This window comes from Leptonotus elevatus, chromosome 5 (genome assembly GCF_054856555.1).
Source record: "Leptonotus elevatus isolate MCC_2025b chromosome 5, RoL_Lele_1.0, whole genome shotgun sequence".
Classification (NCBI taxonomy): Eukaryota; Metazoa; Chordata; class Actinopteri; order Syngnathiformes; family Syngnathidae; genus Leptonotus; species Leptonotus elevatus.
The window spans coordinates 1,798,108-1,813,896 of record NC_141243.1 but is presented as its reverse complement, the minus strand read 5'-3'; the positions used below and the strand labels follow the sequence as shown (position 1 = coordinate 1,813,896).

Here is a 15,789-nt window from a genome sequence, read left to right as displayed (position 1 = left end):
CCGATCGGCAGGAAATTTAGTAGACACTTCGTTCATAACTGGATCCAGGAAAAAGTCTCAAAAACATGTGAAATCGGCCATTGGGGTTGGAAACGTTCATTTGCAACTCTTTGTTGGGAATTTGCCTCATGAATGAACCCTGAGTGGAAACAGGCATCTCAGTCGGAATTGTGACGCTAAGTTGTGAAGAAGCAATTTCATCATCAATGCGTGTCATGACAAGCCTCTCCCTCCTCCTCCTCCTCCTCCTCCTCTTTGTCGCTCTTCAGGTACGAGTGTTTTTCTGCATTCCCTAACATTGTTTGTTGCAAAAATGATTCGTAACATTTCAAATGAACGCACAGTTACAGCTGTCAGTCAGTCAGACAGAATTGAAAGAGTTTTGCAAATAAGACGAGCCGCACTCGTCTTCATTTTAGTGATGTTGATGTGAAAGCTTGAAGGGGGAAAAAAACGCGTGACCACAAACATTTTGCACTAGAATGTAAATATTTTATTATTACAGCATCCTGTCCAAAAGTCTGTTCTGTGTGTGTTAGCTAAACATTGAGTAGCTAGCTAGTAAAAGTTATTAGGTTCTAGTTAGCTGCCTAGTTAGTTAGCAATCTGGTTAACTATATTTTTTAGGAAGTTAGCTAGCTAGTTAGACATTTAATTGGATAGTGAGTAAAAGGCATTGGGTTAGTTATCTGGTTAATTTGCAAGTTAGCTAGATGTCTAGCTAGCTAGCTAATTATATATTTAGTTGACTAGCTGGCTAGTGACTATGTTAATTAGTTAGATATCATGTTGGTTACCTAGTTAGTTTGTTAGATATCGAGTTGGTTAATTAGCGAGCTAGGTAGTTGGCTACCTAGTGAAAGTAATTATGCTAGTTAGGTAGATAAGTAGTTAGCTAACTACCTAGCTAGTTAGACATTTAGGTGGCTAGCTAGTAAAATGCATTTGGTTAGTTATTGTCAGTTAGTGAGTTAACTAATATAGAAATATAAATTGAAATTGAGAAAGTTCTATTACTAGTTAGTTGAATATCCTGAATAAAAAATAAAAAAGGCCAGTTGTCAAACACAAATAACGGGCAACAAGGTAATTATTGTTTTCACTGCCGTTTGTGTTTTGATGGAAAGCAATTTACACCCTTCATAATGCATTTTTATAGATAACTACCAAAATCTTTATTCAAAAAAAGAAAGGAAAAAAACTGGAATAAACTCCCCAAAATAAATTTTGATGAAAAATAGGGGTTGGTCTCCCCCCAAATAAATAAATAAATCCATAACCCCCCTCCAGGATACACTTTTTGTGATCTGATGGATGCGGCCAACAGCATCTGTGGTCCAAAGGCGCCCTCTTGTGTCCGCTCGCGGAAGTCCTCGCCGGGGCTTGTCTTGTCTTTTTCCATCCCTCCGGCAGATGTCAGCTTCGCTCCTCGGCATGTCGTCCCCGGCTGGCGGCTCGCTCAGTCAGTGCTCCGCTCTCCTGGAGGGATGCTCGCGGACCGGTTGGGACGACGAGGAGGTCCGCGCTAAGACTAAGACTTTTTTTTTTTTTGATGTGCGTGTGTGAGACCGTGTGGATGTTAAGCGAGGAAAAAATGGCCACCGGCTGGCGGTGAAGCACAAGCAGCGGGAGCGGCGGACCGAGGCGTCCCGTGTAACCCTATGGATGTACGTGGAGGCCGCCCGCCTGGAGCTAATCGACGCGCCGCCGCACTCCTCCCCTCTCATTCCGGCCCAAGTGTTTTGCTGTGACCGCTAACTTGGCTGGTGAGTCTCTTGCGTGCTAAACGGAGGCTTAGCGGAGAAGCTAACTGGCTAGCGGGGCGAGTTAGCATAAACAAGCGCCGTGCATCTCGGCTAGTCCCCCCACACCCATTTTCGGCCTAAATGTTGCTCCTTTTTTTTTTTTAGATGTAATCATCAATCATTCATGTTGTGATACGTTCTACCGAATGTTTTCATGTCGAAGGGCACGTAAATGTGACACTCTCAAAGGTGTCGCCGGGGATGCTAGCGGCATCAGCTGGCGGCTAGCAAACGGACCTCCGCGCGCGGCACTGCAACGCCGCCTCCTCGCGCTGCCTCGACGGCGTAGGCGTTTTGTGGCTTGACGGTACTTGAACCTACGGAGGCGAGGGAGCAGCCGGCACGCAGTGACTCCTCTTTGAATGATTAGACAAACACGACGGAGGGCGCGGGTGGGGGAGGGGGGGGGTGTTACGGTCACGGTACCGGACGGCTGGCTCGGTTCGAGTGTGTGACGCTACAGAGGAAATGACTGGCATTTTAGTCCGCTTGCGTCGGGCCTCGGTGCGGTTTGACGACCCGCGACGAGTCGCGGTCGGGTGGAAAATGTGTGCGGAGTGGAGCGCGTTGATGTCTTTTCATGTGTAACAGAACACTTTGGGGTGTTGGCGTGCGTGCAGTAACGGAGACACGCGCGTTACTTTACATGTGTGATTGTGATTGTTTACGTTTGGTAACACGCGAGCGCGTGCGTTATTAACGACACGTCAAAGTCATATCAGGCGTTGATGTGTGACGTCGTCGCATGTTCATTGTACACCAACCAAATAGTTAAAATGAACATACAATTATGTTACATGTGTGACGAAAAAGTGTGCGGTTGTTTACTCAGAACGAATTTGATTGGTTACAGTATTACCAACATGTGAGGTGTTACATTTTGTAACAGAAGCATATGATTGTTTACATGCATATTGGAAACATGCTACATGCTGCGATAGAAACATGGTCAGGATGTAAATTGCCAATATGAGGCGCTAAGCATGATTTTTACATGTGTAACAGAAACAGGATTGTTTACACGTATGTTAGACACACATGATTATCTTTGGCGTGCGGTAGGAACACGCATGTGTATTAACAACATGCAAGGTATTTACAAATGTGTATGTACGTTGATTGGGCGGCACGGTGGCTGACTGGTTAGCACGTCCGCCTCCCAGTGCAAAGGTTGTGAGATCAAGTCCGGGCTTCGGCCTTCCTGGGTGGAGTTTGCATGTTCTCCCCGTGCTTGCGTGGGTTTTCTCCGGGTACTCGGGTTTCCTCCCACATTCCAAAAACATGCATGGCAGGTGAATTGGACACTCCAAATTGTCCATAGGTGCGATTGTGAGTACGGTTGTTCGTCTCTGCGTGCCCTGCGATTGGCTGGCAACCAGTACAGGGTGTACCCCCGCCTACTGCCCGAAGCCAGCTGGGATAGGCTCCAGCAACCCCGCGACCCTTGTGAGGACAAGCGGTACAGAAAATGGATGGATGGATGGATGGACCTAAACCCTAAACCAAATCTAATCTTAAACAATCTTAAAGAAGACCCTAGCCCAGTGGTGGGCAAACTCGGTCCTCGAGGGGCGGAGCCCTGCAGGTTTTGGATGTTTCTCTTCTCCAACACACCTGAAGCCCATCAGTAAGCTCTGCATAAGCCTGATAATGATCCTGTTGATTAGACCAGGTGCGTTGGAGCAGGAAAACATCCAAAACCTGCAGGACTCGAGTTTGGACACGACTGCCATAACCAATCCTAGACTAAGACCCTAAAAAAGGTGAGCGCCAATCCTTGAACCCAAGACAACTCAAAACCTACACCGGCTAAAATCCTTATGAAAGTATGACCTAAACCCGGCGGCACGGTGGCTGACTGGTTAGCACGACCGCCTCCCAGTGCAAAGGTTGTGGGATCAAGTCCGGCCTTCGGCCTTCCTGGGTGGAGTTTGCATGTTCTCCCCGTGCCTGTGTGGGTTTTCTCCGGGTACTCCGGTTTCCTCCCACATTCCAAAAACATGCCTGGCAGGTGAATTGGACACTCCAAATTGTCCACAGGTGAGATTGTGAGTATGGTTGTTCGTCTCTGTGTGCCCTGCGATTGGCTGGCAACCAGTTCAGGGTGTACCCCGCCTACTGCCCGAAGCCAGCTGGGATAGGCTCCAGCAACCCCCGCGACCCTTGTGAGGACAAGCGGTACAGAAAATGGATGGATGGATGGATGGATGGACCTAAACCCTAAACCAAATCTAATCTTAAACAATCTTAAAGAAGACCCTAGCCCAGTGGTGGGCAAACTCGGTCCTCGAGGGGCTGGAGCCCTGCAGGTTTTGGATGTTTCTCTTCTCCAACACACCTGAAGCCCATCAGCAAGCTCTGCATAAGCCTGATAATGATCCTGTTCATTAGACCAGGAGCGTTGGAGCAGGAAAACATCCAAAACCTGCAGGACTCGAGTTTGGTCACGACTGGACCATAACCAATCCTAGACTAAGACCCTAAAAAAGGTGAGCGCCAATCCTTGAACCCAAGACAACTCAAAACCTACACCGGCTAAAATCCTTATGAAAGTATGACCTAAACCCGGCGGCACGGTGGCTGACTGGTTAGCACGACCGCCTCCCAGTGCAAAGGTTGTGGGATCAAGTCCGGGCTTCGGCCTTCCTGGGTGGAGTTTGCATGTTCTCCCCCGTGCTTTGCGTGGGTTTTCTCCGGGTACTCCGGTTTCCTCCCACATTCCAAAAACATGCCTGGCAGGTGAATTGGACACTCCAAATTGTCCATAGGTGCGATTGTGAGTATGATTGTTCGTCTCTGTGTGCCCTGCGATTGGCTGGCAACCAGTTCAGGGTGTAACCCCGCCTACTGCCCGAAGCCAGCTGGGATAGGCTCCAGCAACCCCCGCGACCCTTGTGAGGACAGAAAATGGATGGATGGATGGATGGACAAGCGTTCTAAAAATGGCGACAGTACTGTTCCATGTGGAGCAGCAGCGTGTATTGCAAATGCACGACATGTGACCTGACATGTAACAATAACTTATCGGGTTAAGATGGTTCACGTTTACTAGAGACACAAGACTTACAACTGAGTGTAATATACTCGCTCATGTTTCATGCATGTAAACAAAAGCGATGATGTCGCACTCTTATGCGTTACACGTACGAGGCGTTACCCGTTGCATGCAACCGAAAACAAAAATAACAGGCTGCAAGTAATGAGAGGTTGCGTCGCGCGTGAGACAAAACCAGCCCAGTGGACGAGTGGGAGAGTGTCTGCCCCGAGACTGGGAGGTTGGGGGTTCAATCCCCGGCCGGGGTCATACCAACGACTATAAAAATATGGGACCCATTGCCACCCTGCTTGACACCCCGCATTAAGGGTTGGAATTGGAGGGTTCGATCACCAAATGATACCCGAGCGCGGCCCCTGCTGCTGCTCACCGCTCTCCCTCAAATGCGGAGAACGAATTTCTCCCCACTGAGGTGGGTGTGGCAATCAGTGGTTCTTTAACTTTGAGCGTAAAATGCAAATGACAGATTGCGCGTGTGCGTGAGACGGGTCCGACTTGAGTCACGTGCGGCGCCGATGACACGTCGCGCCCGATGCAAACTTCCCACGCGTGTGTATGTGCAAGTCACACACTTGAGCCGCGAGTGAACTGCTGCTTGTTCTGCTTCTCGAGAAGAGGCAACCGTAAAAGTGTAAGAGGAAAATTTTTAATTAGTGCCCGGGGGAGCTCGTTGTTCTGCCCGTCACCGGAGCGAAAAAAAAGAAAAAGAAAAAGAAATGTTGGGGCTGCAATGTGACGCTACTATGAATTGTGTTTTTGCATTCCTGAGTAGAAGACACCCTGAGGCGCTTTGGAACTTGTTTTTTTGAAACAAACTGTTCCAATTTAAATATGCAAGTAATTAACACCCCTACTAAAAACATTTTTAATTGCTGATGTTAATATTTTTAACTGTAAAAATATTTGAAACCCGAAACACTGGAATATCATTTCAAAATCATTTTACAATCTTGTCTGTGTGGACCGGTACTGATGAATAATATAACAATGCTCACCGGCGTATATTCTTTATCCTCTGCGGAGATGTATCTTCTGTAATAATACCGCCCCCCTGGTGGCCAGGTTGTGCACACCAGAAGGAGGAACAATGAATTAAACATGATGTGCAAACTTTTTAAGTCTTTCCATTGTTTTGATTATGTTATTAACTAGGGGTGGGAATCTTTGAATGTCTCACGATTCGATTCCGATTTTTTGGGTGTGCAATTCGATTCAGAATCGATTTTCGATTAGGAACGATTTTTGATTCAAAAATGATTTAAGTGACAATGATTTTTGCTTCAATTTATAGATGTTTAAGGAATCGTAATTATGTACTGCAGTCTGACTCGCTAATGCTAATTAGTGCGCTACTCGCGGCACTTTTATCACTCAAAAGAAATTCTCCACGCGGCAAAAAAACAACTTTTATTGGAATAACTTGATCGTGACTTTTTCCTTCTACTCTCTAATGTGGCTACAAGTTAACAGTGTATCAGACCGCGTGGAACCACACTGCCCCTAAGTGGCCAAATCGGGTACAACATGAACAGCGCTCCCAATAAAGGCACACACAAACAAAGGGAAGACAGTATAAAATAATTTAAATAAAATAAAGATTTGGGGATATTTAAAATCGATTCTGAATCGTTCTAAATGAAAATCGTGATTCTTATGAGAATCAATTTTTTTTTGGGCACACCCCTATTCTTAACCAAACCCTTCTGCCATCAAATAGCATTTAGTAGTTTTCTGCCTGTCACTGTATGTCGCTGGCAAAGATAGATGAACAAATATACATCATTTGTAGAAATAAATAATATTTTTTGCGCCAATTCAGTGAAATTAGAAACTGGCTGAGAATCACTGCACAATACTTTGTGTTTGTCTTTGGAGATTTAACCTCCGATCACAAGAAGACACCCTCGGGTGCTTTCTAACTGGTTTCTCCAGAGTTTTATGCCGTTTTTTTTTTTTTTTTTTTTAAATTCGTCATTGCTGAGTTGAGTTGATTATTCAACATGACACCGGTAGCGATAGAGTACAGCAGGTGAGTGCTAAGGTTCATCTGACCTCATTCCCTCCCCCGGGTTGTCAAAGGGGTTGGGATATTCCTGCACGGGGACTTTGAGAGCCGTGGGTGTGGCCCAGTCTTAAAAAAACATGACAAACGACAGAGAGGAAAACACACAACAAAGGGCAGCGCTGCGACACAACAGCGGCGGCGTTATCTTCTGACTTGCTCGAGGGGCGGAGAACGTACGCACCCGAGTCAAAGTCTGGAATTACAATGCCGCTCTTCATTACCGTTTATTTATTTATTTATTTTTTTGCTGTCGAATGCTACTTTCACTGCATTGCATTCACGGGATGCATGAAATAACACAAAAAAGAAACAAACCACATGCTCGTCAAGGAACGTGACCCCCGTTGGTGACCCCCGTTGGTGACCCCCCGTAATACGTGCATTTATTCACGTCCACGACTAATGCATTTGCTCAACACGCTGATTGAGCGGTTGAGAACCAGTTAACAAGCCAACCGACTCTACATTCTCATTCGCTGATGCCCGAGTCACTCACCAGGCGAGGCCCCACCTTTTAAAGCCACACGCGCGCTAAAACGGCGGCGTTCAAACGTTTGTGGCCCGCCATCCAGTTTTAAGCGGCCTGAGGAAAAAATGACATCTGCTTTTAATACATTAGTTTTATATACTGTGCAGCTTTTTCTAATTAGCAAAGATGCAAATTAACTCAGCAGGTAACAACATTTCGCTTCTCTTGACCGATTTTTTTTGTGCTCGATATATTAATTAAAGTAAAAAAGCCTCAAAGTGGCCCTTGAATCCTTGGATTGTTCTGTATGTGGCCTTTGGAGGTTAAAGGTTTGGACACCCCTGCTCTAAAGTCAGAGATTATATAGTAGAACAGGGGTGCTCAAGTTCGGTCCTCGAGAGCCCCTATCCAGCCTGTTTCCCATGTTTCTCTCCACTAACACACCTGATTCATGAACAGGATCGTTATCAGGCTTCTGCAAAGCTTGGCGATTAGCTGATCATTAGATTCAGCTGTGCTGCAGGAGGGAAACATGGAAAACAGGCTGGATAGGGGCTCTCGAGGACCGAACTTGAGCACCCCTGCAGTAGAACGAGAAGATGAAAACCCCAAGTGGACAGAAATAATCCCTTCATTTAACATTCACGTTCTTCTTTTTCGTTATTGTGCTTAATAATACAAAAGCAATCGTTAATCTGAATACTTGATTAATCTGTTGGATAACTGGTAGACCACCCGATTCTAGGGCCCCACCGATATGGATTTATTTATTTTTGTCAGATATTTGGCAGAATAAAATTCCGATAATTGATTATAAAATATAAATGACTTCTATGTGGTCACTTAACTTTATTTATTTAATTTTTTTGGGGGGGGAGAGGAACATTTGAATGTTAATTATCTTTGTCTAGTGTTATGTACTAAAAGAAAAACAACATGCAAAAAAAAAAATCTGCCCATTTTAAAAGAGCTAATATCGGCCAATTAATTAATTAATCGGTCCAGCGAAGTGAGGTCATCGTAGTGTACTTTCGACAAATAACCCCAAATGTGTCTTGTACCTTTTAAGCAGTATGCCGATTGCGATGTATGTACCGTATATAACAAACACTGTGACTCATTTTTGCTCTTGAACTTATTTTTGTCCACTTTTGTCACTTTTAACTGCACTTTAAGTCCTCCGGCCCCCAATTCGTGCACCTCAATGGCCGTTTCCTCTCGGCGCATTGGCCACTTGCCTCCACCCGGCCAAAGCCGCGTGCACCCCACCCGGTGTCAGGGGGGGATCAGCTGCACCAGTCCCTGCAGGCCACACGCACGCACACACGCGCACGCACGGACACGCACACACACGCACACACACACGCGCGTACACACACACAACAGGCCGGCTGGCAAACAAAGCCACTGGCACTGCCATGCTTCTCGCCTTCTCACGCCGCGGCGAGGGGAAGGCATGACACCGCCGTCGCCGCCACGTCTCCTCGTCTAAACGACGTCGCCAAAGAAAGGGAAGTGAACATCCTTAATGAAGAAACAATACAATTATTTAAACGGCAATTGGTCCCTTTGTGAAGATGTTGGCTGGGCACCTTGAGAACAGCGGCAGGTAAGGGGGGGGAAACAACAGCATGTCTCCGCGGCGACCGCGGTGTTTCCTGTGGTTGCGCTACGCGTCTGCCATGTTTTTTTGTTTTTATCTGCTCGCTTCTCCCGTCCGTCTCCGCCACGCCCATTAATAACATTGGCCCGACATTAACATGGACGTCGCGATGCCCGGGAGATGGTTCTGCATCGGCGCCGTGGGCAGGCGGGAAGCAGTCACACGCCACGACGACCACGATGATGACGATGATGACGATGATGATGATGATGATGATGCGCATCAGCTTAAAGATGGGAGTCTCTCTTGCGAGGAGTAACCAGGTTACCCTGTTTCCTAGACAGCCATGTGTTGTGTTTGTAGAGGAGGTGAGAGTCAAGGTTGTAAAATGGTGGCTGTTTACTCGAGGTGCAAACAAGCGGCCCGTGTGTCAACTCGTTCTCTTCAGTAGGTTTCCATCCAATTGTTTCGAATTTTTTTTAAAGCAAATTTACTGAAAAATGCGACTTGTGCCCGTTTCCATCTGTTCTTCTTTTGCGAATATTGAGAGGGGACTCCGCCGCTGCAGGTGGCGCTATACATTATAGAGACGTGATCCACCGGTATGAGTTTGCTTTTGTAATTCTTGATAAACTTTTAATGGGAACAAATCCAAAGTAAAAAATAAACAAAACAAAGTAATTTTTTTCACAAAAATGTCTGAGAGTCCTATTGGAAGCGGCTAGCTTGACATGCTAACGTAGCCCTCTATATTGTCACTCTGCTCCCCTTTCTTTGCTGTTTTCCTTTTTTTTTATTATTATTATTATTATTATTATTATTTTTTTTTTTTAATTTTTTTTTTTTTTTTTTTTTTTTTTTTTTTAATATATTTTTTTTATTTTTATTTTTTTTATTTTTTATTTTTTTTATTTCTTTGCTGTTTTCCATCGAAAATAGCATTCGTATTCGCTTCTTCCCAAAAAGATTTCTGTTTCGCCCCCCCCCAAAACATACCTTACTTCATCGTCCGACATTGCTGTGGGACTACAAACGTTCGTGTGACATACGAGCAGCGTTAATGTTGGAGTAGGTGGGAAAACCCAAGAGGATGAAACGGGACCCGCAGCTTGCTTTCTTCTTGCTAAAAAGGTTTAGACCTCGTCACGAAAATGCGATCGGGTCTATTTATGATAAGCAATGCTCAATAAAACTGCCACTAACGAATGTCTCGGCATTCTGGCTTCCGTTCCGCTTTTCGCCAGAGGGGTCGCAAATCTGCAAAAACGCCGTAACCTGCGTTTAGCGGCTTTAAGATTAAGAAATGCTACGAACAGATCTAAATTCCCAAGAAATGTTTGATCACATTTTATTTTTATTGCCATTAAGTGAGAGTACGTTGCCATGACGTGTTAATGACTTTCAGGTTCGTCTTTTGTCTAATCAGGGCTGTCAATTCGGAAGTCCCCAGCGTCCACGTTCTCCCTGCAAAGCGGGGACGTTCCCGCGGTTTACGTCACACTTTCTCTCACTCTGGCACCCCTTTGAAGCGTCGGGCTTTTTTTCCAGGACGTTGCGCTGCTGCCTTTTTCATCTCGCTCACAAGTTGCCGCTAACTCCGCGGGAGACGTTCATCGCACTTGACGTAGACTTTGAACAACGTCGGCGGGAGGTTCGCTGAGGAGTTCACATTCCACAGACGCATCCAGCTGACTTGTTTTGATTGTTGGGGAACTTTTTAATGGGAACAAATCCAAAGTAAAAAATAAGCAAAACAAAGAATTTTTTTCACAAAAATGGCTGAGAGTCCTTTTGGAAGCGGCTAGCTTGGCATGCTAACGTAGCCCTCTACATTGTCACTCTGCTCACCTTCTTGGCAAGAAAATTGGAGTCAAATACACCACACAGGTCCCGTAAGAGCCACAAAGTCATTTGATAACGAAAAGCTGCCCCAAACTGCCTTCGTGCCCTTTTGAAAAGGGGAATACGCGAGAAGCTAACAAAATGGTCTGTCTTCAACTGGTGCTCCTTAAACTAAGAAACATCAGAAATGAGATTTAGTTGTAGATACAGTCCCTTCAAAAGTGTTTGTTTTTGTTGCGTACTGAAGACCATTTGGGTTTTGGGGTTCAGATCGAAAGATGTATATGAGACAAACGTTCACAATTCCGGCGTTTATTTCATGGTGCAGAGCATAAACATTTCTCATATTTTGACCTGAAAGCCAAAATGTCTTCAGTATACAACAAAAACAAAGTATGAGCGGAAATGACGTATAGCTTTATCTGCGTACCGTTCACCTGTCGATATAACTTTTTGTTCATAGATTTATGTGCGTAGCTTTAGCCGTGTAGGTTAATCTGTATTGGCAATTCCGAACATCCGGGAATGTCTGCCTTCACGCAGCGTAAACGAACGGCGTGTTAGTCAAACAACATTTCATGGCATTTTGAAATCAAAATAATGCTCACAGATCAAATTACAACAATCCAACGTCCAATGCTTTTCAATGGATGGAGAGGTTGATTTGACAGAGTTTGTGACGTACGCTCGGAATTGTCAATAGCTTTCCTCGCAAAGCTTTCGTCGCACCCGCACATATTTATCAATAAAGCTTTATTTGTTATAGCTTTAAGAGTTTTGTCTCCGTAGTTTTATCCACGTAGCTTTGTCCTGACCCATTTGTCCGCATGGTTTTACCCAAGAATGGCTAATTTTGGAAGCCGAAGCCCCCCCCCCACACGCACACAAAAAAGCATTCTCTCTCTCTCCTTTTCTTGATCGTCCATGTGTACATTATGCCGCCGCCTTGTGCATCATTCGTTCAAGCTGGATTGCAGTCCCGGCCCGTTGCCTGGTGTTGACGCTTGCTACATTTTTCACGTGCAATTTCCGTGTCTGTCCGTACTTGTTGTTTCATTTTCTTGAGTGAACATAAAGACGGTCATTTGAAATGACGTGCAAGGTGTGATTCTGGAGGGGTTTTATTTTGTCCGAACCGGGGCCTATTTATAACATGTCACCAGGTGCCGTGACGCCAGTCGTCCCTCTCGCGGCGTTCTTCCCGCCGTGACTCAGGAAGCATCATGCTGATTTTTTTCTGGGGATTATCTTTTTTTTTTTTTTTTTCAGACATTTTGTGTTGAACTGGCAGCTTTTCCAGCTTTCTATTTTAGCCACAGTCGTGTCTTTTCTCATGCTAACTGCCTTAGCTGCTTAGCTTCTTTGTGTTTTAACATTGAAGGATCTGAATGTGAAATACAAGTCAAAAGCTAAAGGAGACATCATGAGTTCTGGAGGTCTTTCGTGGGTCATCATTCCCGTCCTAAAATTCACTTCCTGTCGTGTTTATTGTTTTGAGGAACTGCGAACCGCAATGGCAGCAGATTTGGTGTATTTTTCGCATCCTGTTTCAAGCGTTTCCTGTTCCTGAGTGACTGCGGACACAAGCGTTAAGACGACACGCTTGGTCGCTTCTGTTGATTTAACGGGTTGAGCTCCACGTGGGCTTTTTTCTCTAAGGTTTACATACACAAACTACGTGTTGGTTACTTTCATTTCACAAATACATACAGTACACTAAAATGTGGGAAACGCTATCCCCTGAATTTTCATTGCCTTTCGTTGACGTACCAGTCAAAGATGTTGGATACCAAATTGCAAAGTATCTTTTTGATGCGATTTTGGGATATTTATACCATATCGCTTCTAATGGTTTTCATTCATACGATTTAGCATGACAAATGTTGTCCGCCTGACGATTGATTTTAGCACAACACGTTTTATTTTTTAATTTTTTAACCAAGATATTGATGAAGAAAGAGTTACACAACAATGCAAATTTAATGGCAGTTACGATGAACTCATTCACTGACTGGCGGCCATTTTCACTGAAGCAACCCCCTTCGCTACCGGCTGTTTTACTGGATTTTGACAGATTTTGCAAGGCCCGTGTTCTATTGCTATGAAAACTTGGAACTTGCCAAAAGAAAGATTAGAGTCTCTTCTTACGTCAGGAAAAAAAAAGTATATCTCTATCTGTTTCTGTGTTGCAGATATTAGCATTAGAATATAGCTAAGTTTCATCATTTTTCACAAATCTGTTTAAAACTGTGGGAAAATAGCTTTTTATTTATTTTATTTATAAGTTTTGGGGAGTAGATGAGTTAATAATGTCAGCATCTTGTGTTGATCTGTAAGAAGGAATGGAGATTATTATTTATTTTTTAAAATCCAGAGATGGTACAGATGAGCTTTTGTCATTGGATTCTCTCCTTTAGTTTCATGCGATACTGCAAAAATATATTCAGCATGATATCCACTGGAAGTTTTGCTTATTTGCACGTTCATTTTTTTTTCTTATCCGCAGAGATGATATGCATCCATTCTTTGCACTGAATTTGAGCTTTGATGACATCGCCTAGCAACAGTCTTGAAGTCGCGAACAGTTGTCGGAATGGCAGCCCGAAGATACTCTTGACAAAAACGAGACTGCAGACGTTATTAAATCGTCAAAGCGGCTGGCAGCATATTCGTGAACATCAGCTTTCTACTGTGGAATCTCGCATTGATCTGACGATTGAATTTATTCATCATTTAACGTGTGAAAACATCACAACTAAGCTTTGAGATCAAAAGAACAGTAATCCTTCAAGTGATCCTCTTCGTTCTTAATTCCTGGGAACGGAATGTTTGTTTTTATTCCATGATACGGATAATAAGGGTTACCTTTAGTGCTGTGAGAAGCTCCAATCATTACAAGCTGAAGCTACACAAACAATAGTAAACAGTTAAGAATACAGCGTTTCCGTGCCTATTCACAATGTGCTTGCAAATTACGTTTTTTTTCTTCTTCTTTTTTTTTTACCTATGCTACATCGCAAGATGGTGCCAAAGTCCTCTTTGTCTGACATAAAAATAGTTCATCTTGTGGTAGCTTGCTACCAAGGAACTATGTTGAAGTGGATAGAGGGAGTTCTCCAAAAGCCATGGCTTATACCAGGGGTGCTCAAGTTCGGTCCTCGAGAGCCGCTTTCCAGCCTGTTTTCCATATTTCCCTCCTGCAGCACAGCTGAATCTAATGATCAGCTAATCAGAAAGCTTTGCAGAAGCCTAATAACGACCCTGATCATGAATCAGGTGTGTTAGTGGAGAGAAACATGGAAAACAGGCTGGATAGGGGCTCTTGAGGACCGAACTTGAGCACCCCTGGCTTATACAGTATATAAGTAGTGCTTGTGTGTCATGTGGCGTTTTGTTTTCAACGAACTAAGTTGAAGTGAGGGGAGGCGCTTCTCCAAGACCTGGCTAATATACAAGTGGCGATTTGGCGCCATCATGTAGCAAATGACTTCCAAAGAACTATGTTGAAATGCAGGGAGGAGTTTCTCTGAAGGACTTCGCTAGTACAAAGTAGTGCTTTGGTATCATCATATTTTTTTTTTTACTATGACGCATGATACATTTTTTTCCCATGGCACAGATGTTTATAGTGGGATTTTTATATTGGATCACAGTAGCTGGTGTACCAAAAAAAAAAAAAAAAAAAAGAAGAAGTGTCCAGCGCGAGTCTCACGGCCATCATGCGGTTGCGTTCAGGGCGAGCTTCGTCCTCGGCAAGCCTCTGAAGATGAACATGGTGAAGAGGATCATGGGGCGACCGCGTCAGGAGGAGTGCAGCCCCCAGGACAACGCCCTGGGCCTGATGCACCTGCGCCGTCTCTTCTCCGAACTCTGCCACCCTCCCAGACACATGACGCAGAAGGAGCAGGAGGAGAAGCTCTACATGATGCTGCCCGTCTTCAACAGGGTATGTCGCGGAAGCCATTCATCCAATATGTCGACTCATACGCGATGCCCAGGCTGGCTAACGGTTAGCCAGTTAACAAACCATGCGCGTGTCCACTCGCAGGTGTTCGGGAACGCGACGCCCAGCAGCATGACGGAGAAGTTCTCGGACCTGCTGCAGTTCACCACGCAGGTGTCCCGCCTCATGGTGACCGAGATCAGGCGCAGGGCCTCCAACAAATCCACCGGTCAGTGAGGGCCACACCCGGATTTGGAGTATTTAGTGATGCAAAAAGTGACGTATTATATAATTGAACAATTCATCAAAAAGGAGGTTTTAATCTGTTTAGTGCTGCATTGTTGAAGATGAATAAACTAACTTAATTAAAAGACAAGTTTACTCTATATTATTTATTTGGTTGTTACTAACGTAACTATAAGATTCATTCATCAAAAATCATTTCCAGTTGAATACATTTTGTAGATATTTTATTTGGACGTACGCCGCCATTGTTCGGTGCGTGATGATGTAAAATGGCGGCAGAAAGCAAGGTAAGCCGAGTAGCGTTGCGAATACGTCTGCTGAATGACGAGAGCACGGCATCTCCCGATCGCATGTTGTATCCTTAGGAACGCTACGAGGCTAAGCTTGCTTTCTTGATATGCGTTTCACATTGTTCGTCAGAGAGCCTGCCCGCCATTCTATATTCAATAACAATGGCAGCGTCCGTCCAAATAAAGTTTCTACAAAATGTATTCAACTGGTAATGATTTTTGAAAAATGAATCTCACAGTTATGTTAGTGACAACCAAGTAAATAATATAGAGCAAACTTCTCATGACAGTTGGGGTTCCTTTTAAAACAAATACATATACACGTGTATTTAAAACAACCAAAGAAGTTTGCCTTAACAATGCCCCGCTAGCTTAATGCTAAAGCAGAATGGAAAACGCCACTGATGGGCTAACAGTTACATAGAAAGTCGCAGTGTTACAGCAGACAATATCACAGTACTCTTTATCTTC

At 44.5% G+C, this 15,789-nt stretch overlaps 1 protein-coding gene across 4 annotated transcripts in view; it reads left to right on the top strand.

Moving 5' to 3' along the window:
* Positions 1-1,396: 1,396 nt before the first annotated feature.
* wdfy3 (WD repeat and FYVE domain containing 3) overlaps positions 1,397-15,789 on the top strand; it is a 62,323-nt gene continuing 47,930 nt past the window's right edge. For 3 of the 4 annotated variants that reach the window (XM_086075593.1, XM_086075591.1, XM_086075590.1), the window contains exons 1-3: positions 8,840-9,003; positions 14,575-14,785; positions 14,888-15,011. In XM_086075593.1, coding sequence (XP_085931719.1) covers positions 8,972-9,003; positions 14,575-14,785; positions 14,888-15,011 — 367 coding nt within the window. In that variant the 5' untranslated portion in view covers positions 8,840-8,971. Of the gene's footprint in view, positions 1,767-8,839; positions 9,004-14,574; positions 14,786-14,887; positions 15,012-15,789 lie in introns of those variants that run through there. The other variant, XM_086075592.1, reaches the window with a different exon arrangement.